Source organism: Barbus barbus, assembly GCF_936440315.1.
Source record: "Barbus barbus genome assembly, chromosome: 37".
NCBI lineage: Eukaryota > Metazoa > Chordata > Actinopteri > Cypriniformes > Cyprinidae > Barbus > Barbus barbus.
In genome coordinates, this window is record NC_136715.1 from 27474708 (window position 1) to 27487952 (window position 13245).

General features: G+C 40.4%; 1 protein-coding gene across 1 annotated transcript in view; it reads right to left on the reverse strand.

Moving 5' to 3' along the window:
- Positions 1 to 798: 798 nt before the first annotated feature.
- Positions 799 to 13245, reverse strand: part of poc1a (POC1 centriolar protein A) — an 84599-nt gene continuing 72152 nt past the window's right edge. The window contains exons 10-11 of the mRNA XM_079397169.1: positions 12183 to 12326; positions 799 to 1550 (exon numbers count right to left, since the gene is read on the reverse strand). Coding sequence (XP_079253295.1) covers positions 1458 to 1550; positions 12183 to 12326 — 237 coding nt within the window. The 3' untranslated portion in view covers positions 799 to 1457. The remainder of the gene's footprint in view (positions 1551 to 12182; positions 12327 to 13245) is intronic.

Below are 13245 nucleotides of genomic sequence, written 5' to 3' on the forward strand. Positions count from 1 at the left end.
TCGTTAGCCTGATCGCACCGGCGGGGCTCTTGATATCTGGAGGACTGAAGCCTGACCATCCAGCACAAACTCCAGATCCAGACAGGACGGAAAAGAGCAGCCCTTTGTGTGTTTTCCATGAGCGTTACGCGCCCTTCAGAGGGTTTGTTTGCTGCTCAGATGAACTACAGCGAACTCATTCACCTGGAAACATCAGGACAGTAAACACACGCTCAGCGTGACCGTCAGTCTACAGATGTGTGGACAGATTTATGTGCAATATATATTCAAGAAAAACCACAGTAAAACAGACTCGTCCTGAACTCTACAGCCACCTGCGTCTCCAACGGCAAAAATAACCAGACGAGTAGTTTGAAAACAAACTTTGATATTGGCTTGTCTGCAAGTTTAAAACAACTTTAAAAAAAAACTTGAAGTGTGAAGGTTTTAATCAGTCAATAAAATGTAGTTAGCATGTTTTAAGATGTTGCTACACGTTTCTTGCATTTTAACACATCGCTAACGTTTTAGTATGTTGTTAGCATGTTTTAACACTGCCAGCATGTTTAAACGTGCTTTTAGCATGTTTTTTAATGTTATTAAAATGTTTCTATCATAACACACTGCTAACATGTTTTCCCATGTTATAGCATGTTTTAACACATTATCACAGTCACAGCATTTATATGATTCAATGTAATAAAAACATTACATAAAGTATGATACTGTACTCTAATAGCCTGTATTCCTGTTCTCTAAAATCAGTAAATCCACTGTGTGCCGTGTCTATCACTCTCCAGCTGACACTATATTCGCTATACGACTTAAACTTCATCACTTTATTACAGCACAGCTTAAACAGAGTATTGGTAATCAGTATTCAGGACCACTGTCAGTTTCACAATGTACAGTAATACTGTATACAGAAAGAACAACAGTAAGCACACCGTGTTAAACAAACACATTTTACTGACATGGACAACAAGTGAAACATCAAAACTGTAAAAAGTGTAAAAGAAACATTGAGTTACTTAGAAGATGAGACAGTATAACTCAAAACAGCAAAAGCGAATTAAAAAAAATGACAAGTTTAAAGTTAATGTAAAACAAGATAAACGCATGCTACTTCTCTAGCAAGTACAGATAGAAGGCTTCACGTTTTGATTTCTCTTATCATATTTCAGCCAAGGATGAGTTTCAGTTTGTGGTTTTAGGTTGGATTACAGTAGAGCTGATGCTACGGCCTGCAGCACATCCACACTCAGCACAATCCTCCATCCTCACACTGCTGTTACTGCAAAAAACACACAAACATCTGCCACCAAATACAGACTCTCTGTATTTAATTCACTCTTATCACGGTGGCTCTTTAACACAAACATGTTGGGACAAGAATGAAATTTTAACGGTGGTTCGTGAGCTGTAAACTCTCTGAGGAGGTGACAGTGAGGTAGCTGTGGCTCCAGTAGATGGTTGGATCAGTTCTCAGACACGGACCGACGCTGCATCTGCATACACTCCTTCAGTTTATCCTCTGTCAGAGTCAGTCGCTGCTCCAGAATGGCCACCGTCTACAAAACAAGAACAGAACAGTCATGAGATTGACTGAAAGTGACACTTCCAACCTGATCTCATGTAAAAAAAATAACAACACATAACTATGAATTGGTGTATTAACCTGTACAAATTGTTGTGCATGAAAACAGATTTTTTTATAAGAAGGCATGGCCTAACCCTCAGTGTGGATAAGAGATCGTACAACTGGTCACGAATGATCATATGAATGAGATGCATTTTAGCACTATCTTGAAAATTGCACAGGATTTATAGTGCTACGAAGATCATTCCACCAGCAAGGAACAGTGAATGAGAAAGTTCTGGAAAGGGATTTTGTGCCTCTCTTTGGTTTCTGTGGTACCATCTCTGTGCTGGAAGAGCAATGCAGTAGTCCAATCTAGAAATAACCAGGTCCTGGACGAGGAGTTGGGCAGTCTGCTCAGTTAGGAAGGATATTCCTAATGTTGTGCAGTGCAAACTTGTATGCTGGTCAGAATAGATTAGCCCAGGATTTCTGGCTGTTGGGATTACTGTTGAAGATTCTAGCTGGATGGTGAAATTGTGCTGTTCAGTTGGAGATTTTACACTCTGAACATCTGACTGAAACACTGCCGAAGCACTGATTTTCTTTACAAATGTTATGGTTCATGAACAATCCATGCTGAAGTATGCAAAACAAATATATAATCCCATGAACAGGCCTTTCGTTAAAATGTGTTGTTACAGTAAGAGTGTTTACGATCCATCCTGCTCTGGCCTGTACTGGGTGACAGTTCGGGAAAAAGTGTAACGGACAAGCGAAGTCGTTGATGTGTTGCTGTGGAGGCGGTCTTGTGCTGACACATTCTGCAGTGTGACATCATAACGTTGGGAAGCACAGAGCGAGTCGCTTTTGCAGCTGGATTCAATAAATGAGGAGGAGGGTTTGAGTTTCAAAGCATACTGTATAATATGTTTTCATAGTACAATAAACTCTCACTGTCAAGCAAATAAAATCTAATGCTTCAGACAGGCTGTGATGAGGAATCAAATATGCCTTGACAACATCATATGCAAAGATGACAGCAAAACATAACAATGGGTATTTACATGGTCTTAAATGGCAAGCGGCCCTAAAATATATGTAATATAAAATGCACGATGTGTCCATGATTGTGTGAGAAGCTGAAGTCAGTACTGAGCTACTCAGATGGATTATGACCGAATGGAAAAGGAACAGAGTGAAGAACCATAAGGAAGCAAAATAAAAGGACGAAGAAAAAGTGAGGGAGGGAAAGACATTCAGATTGAAGCGTGGGAGGGAGTCATAATCCATCGTCACAAGAATGCATGAATGGCATCTATTTTGGCCGGCCCCAAACAGATGTGCCGTTCTCCTCGTAGACAAACCCGCTGATTATGCGGGCGGAATACGAGCCCCCTCGTTCATGACATGAGGCAGAAACCAAACGCCACATCCTCTATGTGGGGCGGAAGCGCAGACGGCCCCCTCAAGAAAGCAGCCTTCTCTGAGCGCGGCTGGAGAGGAGGTGAGGAATGGAGGCAGGGTGTCTCGTGCCAGGGTCAGCATGGCGTAGTGGGCTCATGGAGAGGAACACACTGACCTTAAAGTAGTCTGGGGGCTGGGCCACTCACAACAGCACATGTGCGGTGGGAGCGCTGATAGAGAGCGTGTCCTCGAAACAAGCTCCCCGGGAGAGATGAGCAACTACCGCTCATGCGTCGCTTTCCTTACACTCAGTCCAAGATAGAAAGCTGGCAGCCCTTGAGAGGATATTACATTGCAGAGACCATTTGTCACAACTGATTTTAATTTAATGCCATCCAACCCTTAATATTAATGCTATAACCTTGATATTCTAAAATATTATTTCTCCCCCAAAAAATATACTCTAGGCCCAAATGAAGAAATGCTTACAAATAGCCATTTTTCCACTATCGGGCCAGTGTAAGACAGGGATAACAGCAGGTCAGATGGGGAAAACAGCCTCGGACCTCGAGCCATGGGGTCAAGAATCCAGCTGCATTTCACTGTCTGGCCAGCAGCCTCAGAGTGCTACTCGAAAACCTGCCCATAACACGCCTCCATAGGACAACCTCACACAACCCCACCATCACACCGGTGAGGGCAAGATGAATAGATAAAGACCTAACGCTCCAGCATTGATATCAGACTAATGATAAAACCTTACAGTGGCAGTCAGTAGTGCACATCAAACATGCTTAAACTGGTATTTATCATTTCCACATAAAAAGAGAATACACAGGAATGCACAACACAACTCCATTAGGACTTTTAGGTCCATAGGTATTTACACATCTTTCCCATCTCACTATACTGTTATCCTTTCGGCCAGAGTGACAGAGGGAGCTCATGGACAGACAACCAGTTATGATGGAATTTATTAAATATGCAGATGCAGGAGTTTGGTAGCAACAAAAGCACAGGGAAAAAGAAATATGAAAGCAAATAAATACAAGATTATAATCATATTAGCTTGTTTTTAATATGAAGTACTTTAAGGCCACCTTCACACTCCAGGTTTCATTTAAATGCGGGAGTGAGTCCCCTAAATCATCGTTCCCTGTGTGCATAGAACAGCAGTCACTCCTGCGTTTGTAACCACTGCAACATTTTGCCATCTTGAGGGAGTGAAGAAGAATTTAGACGTTTGATTTCTGACATTGATAGACGTGCTGTGTTTTGTTTCTGCTTTAGAGAGCGCTGTCTTGCAGTGTTGCCATATCCTCATATTTACAAACGCTTTTAGGCTTGTTGTTTGGTCTTAGCTCATAAAGATTTGTCCTTGTTTGTTTGTTGTATTTTTCTATGAAGATCTGGCAACACTAACACTAGCGCAGGGCTCGTGAGCACAACTAGCCCCGTGTCAGAATGTGTTAAGACTTCTTTCACTGTTATTTTCTTGCATCTCACATACAGGTGAAGACACATTTCTGATGCATGTTTACATACGTCATTAACAACTAGTAGTTCAGTTCGGTTCTGTACACACTGCATTGAATGTCTGTAAATGCAGTTGCCACTACCTGGATTTTTCAGGAGTTAATGCAATTGTTGAATGCAGTTGTCACTCCCATATTTTAGTGAATTATGTGTGTACAGAACGCGATTAAGGAGTAAAAGGTGAACTGACAATCGAATTTAGCTGCAGTGTATTCATGGCCTAACTACTGCGACGCGATAGACTCAATCAAATATCACAGCCAATCAGAAGCGTGTGTGTGGGCGGGCTCTCCCTGGAAGCACACTGCACTCGCAACGAAATGAATGTGTTTATAATCTAATTCATAAATATTAAACCTTTTAACTTTATTAAAAGTAGATACTGAGTGACTGATAACATCTTTGTCATGGAATATGCTTGTTGGTTTGCACTGAGTTCGCAGTTTTAACATCTTATTTTCTGAAGTAAACTATCCTTTGTTGCTTTCAGTATGACTGTATATAACGGTCACGCAGAATGATATTCAAACTCACATTAGACACGTTTAACTTTGAATAAAGCACATAATCAGTACTTGAGATCACTGTCATTAGTTTGTATGTTGTTGTTCCAGCCGTGACGTCGCGGCAATAGAAACAGTTTTTAAATGAGAAATTTTGAGTGTCGCGGCTAGTCAGGACAAAAACTCAGATTAACATGGAAAAGATACCTTTTATCGCATTGTGGCGTCGTGTGTAGTTAGGACACGGTGTAAGATGTATCTGCTCAGTGAGGCGTGATCAAGCGCCTGAAGTGACGGTGGAGATGCCTGGCCCTGGCACACTCTGGTGTGCTCGCTTTTGGCTCAATGTTGGAAATGTGGCTAATCATGAGTTTTTCTTAGGGACATGTAAAGTCTAAGTGTAGCCTAAAATTAACCCTTAAAAGGTCCATCTCTAAGCTCATCCGCCTTAAACGCCTAAAATAAAAAGTTAACAACACACATCCAGATCAATGTGGCCACATGCTCAAGTAACACATCCTTCTAAATCATTGGCATTATTGTGACATTGTGCCATCTTCTGCTCTCTAGGAATACTTTTTAATAACACACTGGGAACTGCTCACTATCCTTCAGTCACAGTGTTTGATGGGATTGAGCTCTGGACTTCTTCCACATCCACCTTGACAAACCGTTTCTGTATGAGCTTCCTGTTATGCCTGGGAGCACTGTCGTCATGAAACAGGAAAGGGCCGTCCTCAAACTGTCACCACACATTTACAAAGCACAGAATTGTCTAGAATGTCGTGAAAAACAGTCTCTTTCCATTATTATTCTGGGCTAAACCTTTTGGGCAGGTCGTGTTCTTCTTGGCACCCTCCAAAACCAGATTTGTCTGTCAGACTGCCAGATGGTAAAGTGTGATTCATCACTCCAAAAAACGTGTTCGCACAGCTTCAGAGAGCAATGGCAGCGAACTTTACACTAGTCCAGCGAACACTCATCACTTGTGCATGCTGATCTCACGACCACGGACACGACTTCGTGAAGCTCCAGACAAACACATTGTGTTGACAGCGCTTACTGAGGCAGACTGGATCTCCGCATTGAGCGCTGCAACCAAGGACAGCTGATGTTTTGACCGTCTGCTTCATGACTGTTCATAGCGGTTGCACCAAGACATTTACATTTAGCAACACCATCAGTCTGCTGAACACTCGATCAGGGCAGACATCTCATGCACAGACTTGGCATCCACAGGGCCATTTTAGTCTGAACGGACAGCTGTGAAAAAGACGACTGAAATGAGAATTGCAATCAAAATAATAGTATATTACTATTTATGTCAACAATACTGACCTGCACATTTATATTTATATTTTTTTATCTTATCTTTTATTTTATTTTTTTCTACTTTTCTTCTTCTTAATATTTGTATTCTATATAATTGCACTGTCCTTGGAGCGGACCTGACTTACATTTCACTGCTGGTTATACTCTGTATAATTGTGTATGTGACGAATAAAAATCTTGAATCTTGAAAGTGGTGGTACAAAAGAACTTCAAGGGTTTGGGTGTCCCAGTGGGCACTGTTGGTTTAATCATACGGAAGTGGAAGCCAAACCAAGCAGACACTGCCTAGAAAAGATCAGCCACTGAAACGCTCTGCACAAACAAAGGAGCACTTGTTAGCGAAACTACAGAGAGTCCAGTGATCACTTTGAAGGAGTTGCAGAGTTGAGCCGCAGAGAATGAAGGTGAATCAGTCAACCACATCAAGAGCTCTGGAGAACACAGAGGCACAGAAGAAACTATTACTCAAGCAGACCATCAGCAGATCCCCCACACTGCATTTAAGATGGTAATGGCAGAGCATCGCTCAAGTACCTTTGAAATACAAAACGGGAAATAAACAATCGCATCGGATGTTGCAAAATGGAAACACGTCTATGGGAAATCTTATACAGCTTGAGAGGCAGATGAAGACATCTACATGAGAGGACCTGGTGAAACCACCACCGTAGTGATTTGATTCAAGAATATATGAAGACGTTTCAAAGCAGGTTTGATCTGGGGTAGACCACTCAACCGCAGAATGATGGGTTTGGGACAAACAAGGTAACGCGCAACAGAAACACAAACCCCGACATTCTTGTTTGTTTTGTACAGTCGAACTACTGAATTTTAATTTTGCTACATTTCTGAGAAGCTGTCATCCAGTGAAAGATCTGACTGCAGATTGAAGCCTTTAGCCTGTTTTTATACAGTTCAGAATTAGAGAGTTATTTCTGATCATTCTTCCACAGCGCTCGTGTGTTCAGAGTCTTCCCTCTATCCGTGTTTGAGCACAGCACTCCTCCTACAAGGACGTGCTTGATGTTGGGCTCCGGGTGAGCGCAACCCAAGGCTGACCCCCAGAGTGCATGCGGTTCAGAATGTGGGCGAGACGGGCTGATGCTCAGTAAACAGGCTTCCTGAGCCGCCCCCTGAGGCCTGGGAGGCAGAGCTCGATAACATCTGCTGGTATTTCATGCTAGAGGGAATGGGTTTCGCATTTCCTTCCTCTGCAAGTGTGCTTTTCCGATCAATACGAGCAAGAGCCTATCGGCTCCTCTGAAAACACTGGGTAGTGGTATACTCTGGTGAAGGTCACTGGAGTTAGCGCAGGTAAAGTCGTGATGATAATACACTACACGAGACACATGTTGTTTACAGGAGCTGTTGAAAATGATGCCGCTACTCTGTGTGTGTGTGTGTGAGAGAGAGCTTTGAATTTATTCCTTTTTTGGTTGACAGTCTTGTTGAATAGGACAAGTATCTTATTGTATTTGTCCTAACAGGGCTGAAGGCATCTGCTACACAGAAATTCACTGCTGCTTCGTCACAGATCTACAAATGTAAACAGGCTCTATGACCCTTGTGTAAACCAACTTTTTGAAATGCACATAAAATAGGCAATCAAGGCAATTTGCATAAAGTTCAGATGGATATAATTTTACAAACAAGGTTATCTACCACAGTCTGCCATCCCATAATTCAGTTACAGAAAATCGTTTCATGTTAATAGAAGCCTCTGTACAGAGGAAAGCAGCAAATGCCTTTTCATGTGCCCTGTAAACCCGCATTATAGGCCCATTAAACCCTCTCCAGGTTTGATCCAGCTCTATTTTTGTTTCTCAATTGCCCACATACCCCAGCTGTGGTTTTTTAATTCTAAAAGGAGCTGTGGACATTAAACTACACTGAACATACCCGCTGAGAGATAGTAATGATGTTTGGGCTGCAATACACTGAATGTTACTAACATCTGCTATTTGTAGAGTGTGTACGGCTGATATGGGGAGCGTGTGAAAGTGTGTATCTTAGCACATTCCCCTGGTTTCAGGTTCAGAAGTGAATTATTCATTGGGTCCTTCCAGCAACTGGATCCAGTGTTTTCTCCTAGACAGCACTTGCCGCGTGCATCAGACACATTATCCAGTGCACTCCCAAGATTTATATCTCTTTAGGTTTAACATTATGATCAAATGATGGCCAGGGAGATATTGAATGTCATCTGGATGTGCATTTTTATGGAATCATCGGATGCTGGATTGCAGGGTCAAAAACACGATTTTGCATTTAAGTATCTTTAAACAATATAAAACCAACACTGACAGCCTTCTCGTGAACAGCTGAACAACTGAAATGCATGTATATCAGGGTCCTACCATCCATTTATTAATTATCTTTTTATCATCCACTTATAATGTTAGTGAAATAATTCTGTGCAAAGAGAGTCACATTTTAGTTTTAATAACCATTTTGCAGTCTTTCTCTGGCCTTCAGCATTAAGTACAAGTGAGTCATTTCAGAGGCAGAGTAAACTATTTGACTAAAGATTGTCTTTAAAATAACGTGCACTGATACATACACTGATTTATATACACACTACCATTCAAATGTTTGTGGCAAGTATTTTATTCATCAAGGATGCATCAAATTGATAAAGTGACTGGAAAGCCCTTTAGAAAGTGCCACATGATTTAGATTTTATATAAACGCTGATCTTTTTTAATGGAAATAACATTGAAAAATAAAATGTATGATGGCTTCCACAAAAATATTCATCAGCACAGCTGTGTTCAACATTGATAATAATCAGAAATGTTTGTTGATCAGTAAATCAGTATATTATTATGATTTCTGAAGATCATGTGACACTGAAGACTGGAGAAATGATGCTGAAAATACAGCTGCAGATCACAGAAATAAATTACAGTTTAATAGATACTGACACAATATAATAGATTGCAATAATATTTCACAATATTACTGTTTTAATTGTATTTCTAATCAAATAAATGCAGTCTAAGTGAGCAGGAGTGACTTCTTTAAAACATAAAACAATCTTTTGAGTTTGACAAACGTTTCAATGGTAGTGCACACATATAGACCAAGTTATACAGCCGACAATGCTAATAACTTCCTCTCTAGTTGAGGTTGCTTGGAAGAGATCTAACTTAATGGGATGATGATGAATCAAGGCCGTATCCCGGCTAAGTTTCAGCACCTTTAGTGAAGCGGCAGGCCAAGGCAGGCGCCGGTATTCACATGAAGGTTAGCACTCCCTGCATGGAGAATGTGAATCTGGAATATGGATAAATACTCCCAGATGATGAGAAGCCCCCTTTGAGGCCCGAGCGTTTTCCACATGCCAGAGGAACAGCATTAGGAAAGAAGGTGGTGTTCTTCTGCAATGGAAACCAGCTGTTCCTGTCTAATAACTGCAGCATGAAGTCCTTTCCTCTCCACTATAACACAGAATAGGGGCAGGTCAGGTGAGACTGCTGAGCGGAGCAGCTCAGAAACATTAGCCTTCACATTCCCAGCCAAAGATGAGTCAGAAAACAGCTAATGATATGTAAAATGATAACATCAGACAGTCAACAGACCTCCAGGTCAGGCTCTGTTCACCTTCCTCATTAAAATGTGTTTAAACGAGACTCCTCAAAGTAAATAATGCACCATTTGTAGATATTTGTGGTAGGGCTGTCGATTTAATGCGTTCATTTGGTGCGATTAATAATGGGAAAAATAATGATTAAGCCATCTTATGCAGCTGTCCAGAGCTGTCATCATCTTACATTGATGTTTCAGTTTCTGATGAATATGACGTAGGAGTCTATTACAAAGCTTAAAACTCAAGATATGAGGGCAAAATTCAAAACCGTTCATATTGATATCATGCATAAATACTAGTGCTGAATAATAATAAGACACTTTTTACCATCCATGCATCATTTGTTTTTGCTACTTTCCAAATGTCGTTTGTGAATGTTTTATTTGACTTTTGTCCCAGACTTCGAACACATTGCTCTGACTTACAGCAGTGGCTGCTGTTTTAATCAGGCTTTAGTTGTGTTGTGTGGAGCGGTACATGCATGCTCTTCCCAGGGGTCACGGCTGTATATATAGTGAAGCACGCAGGAGCAGGTGCATTAACACAGATTATTCCTCAGATTTAGTGTACGGTGAGCTGATGAACTGAATGGACTAATGCTGCATTAGGAGCGCAGCGGGACAGTCATTCATCTGAAACACAGCTTCTGCCGGGAACCGAGCAGGCTTCATGCTTTTAGCTGTACTTTCACACATGACTTACCTTCATTAAATGCTCCTTCATACATGTATAATTAGAAATCATCAGAGCCATTTACTCTACACATGCTCCTAACGGCCGAGACTGATCTGATCCCAAACACAATCACTGATGATAGTAGATATGAAACAGACATGTACAGTATTATGGGAATCCTGACGTGCACAAGCTGTACAACATGTATGTAGATCTGAACCAAAGTAAATGTTTTTCCATCCACACTTGATTTTAAGGTCCAGTTCTTGCCGTTAACAAACCATTAACTACGACTTTTGCCTCGATAAACTCCCAATTTGCTGTTTATTAGTAAGGTAGTTGTTAAATTTAGATATTGGGTAGGATTAGGGATGTAGAATGTGTGCTTTATAAGCACTAATAAACAGCCAATATGTTATTAATAGACATGCTAATAGGCAACTAGTTAATAGTAAGAATTGGTCCCTCTACTAAAGTGTTACCGTTTTTTCTTGTTACATAGATGTCTGTTATACGAGCAAACAGTCAGTAATTAAACTGCTTTAAATCTCAAAGCTCACATATACGTAAATTTCACTGAGTCAGATGGTAATACAGTAAATTATTGATAGCAATGGTTTCTTGTTAAATCTGGCTCTGGCGGATTCAGTGGAGAACTCTTTAAAATGATTCAAAACAGTAAGAGTAGCTTCATCAGTAGATTAACAGAGTCGGCTCATATGCAGTGTTTGTTTTTGTGTGTGGCTAGTGAAGAGGTCAGCAGAAATACATCTCGTCTTTGTATTACTCCTCACACAAATACCTGTATCAGTTTTCCCCGTCTCTTTTCTCTTCACCCGGAGGAGCACTTCAGCTGCATTAAGAGTTCATACACAATTGTTTTTATTTTATAGATTAACTGACAGAGACAGAAAAGAGAGGAACACATAATTACTAGGAAGTCTAAATACTTGCTGCAGATGTGTTTGACTCCTCTAAATTGTATTCATTAACTGTTCATTAATTACATAGAAATATTTACTGATTATTTCATTATGTAAAAAATGACAGTTGTAATAGCTTTTTTTTCCCCTAAGGCATGTTTATAAAAGCTACTTAAATGTACTAATTGAACTATGGCCAAGCCTAAACCCTGTCTGTGAAACCAGGCCTAAATGTTGCAACCTGATTCATGTATTCAGTTATTACAGGTGCTCTGAACCACATTCAGAAACAGAGGAAGTCAACATGATAATGTTACCGGAGCTAAGAAAGCGGACACGTGATTAACCTTATTAGTAAATATTCAGTCTCATTCACTGACCAGATGTATTACTGAAATATTATATTTGTAACAATGCACATAAAACATGTACTGTGCATGTCTGTGAGGCGTCTTTGAATCCAGGTGAATCCTTTCAAAGATTTTCATCCTTATCTTTTCCTACTGATGGGATTATTTCCAGTCTACACCACCCCCATCCATTTGATCCAAATTTCATTCAGATGCAACTCTTTTGGATCAGCTGAAGTCTTTTCAGTCTAAATGATCCATCAATCTGCTTAGGAACAGAGGATGTGTGAGCATGTAAAGATGTGTTACCTGTGTGAGCACGTCCAGCTGTCCTACAATGTGCTGGAGGGTGCTGGCGAGCGCCGCAGGGATGCTGTCCGGCTGACCGGCTCCAGGGCTGACCGGAGCTGTGCTGCTGCTCTTCTGTGAGGACTGACCGGCGGCTCCGGACTCCTGCGGGAGCGATGGGAAACCGTCAGCGTCACTGAGGCCAACCAACACACGACTGAAAGGTTGTTATGGCAGGCAAACTCAAGATAGCGACAGATCCTTCCTTCTGTATTGTGACGTGCATCTAAGCATAACAGGTTATTGAAGCAGAGCCCTATGATTTGCAGATGGAATCCAGTCATAAATATGGAATTTACTATATAACACGGAATGTCACGGATTTGTCAACGCAGGGATGAATTAATCAAAAGTGCGTGTCTCTGTGTGAATGAATGAGTAAAGGTTTCCTTTACTACACACATACTGAAACGCACTTCATGCGTCACTACAGAGTCACTTCATGAGCATTTTACCATTTCATTTGAGTAAAACTAGTCATCTACACACGGAAACCAGTCAAAATAAAAGTTCAGTTTAACTTTAAGACAGAGGCAGAAATATATTAGGCTACTATTGTTCAGTAGAATGTACGTAATACTACTACTACTATTTTGTTTTTAAGGAATAAATCACACAATATTTTGTTCATGTTAATTTTAATATTAAAGCCCCCAAAATGTGCCAAGAAATATATTTTAATTTTCATTTTATTTCATTTAATTTTTTAAAAGATATATTAAATCAATTGGGGGGGGGGGGGGGGGGGGGGGTTGTTGGAGTGATATGGCTATTGTAAAAATAAATTTTAATAAATATTTGTTTTTTTATCCATTCAAATTAGACATGCTTAAACAGAATTGGGTAACAATAGAACAGAAGGTTAGAAAAAAAAAAAACATTTCATAGGGGTCTAAACGTAATTTTTGTTCAACTTTTAATAAATTGGTGTTAAATTATATAAGTTTCATGATTTTAATTTAGACATACTTTTTAATTAATAAAATGCAATTTATCCATTAAAAAAAAAGTTTTAGAAAAAGTC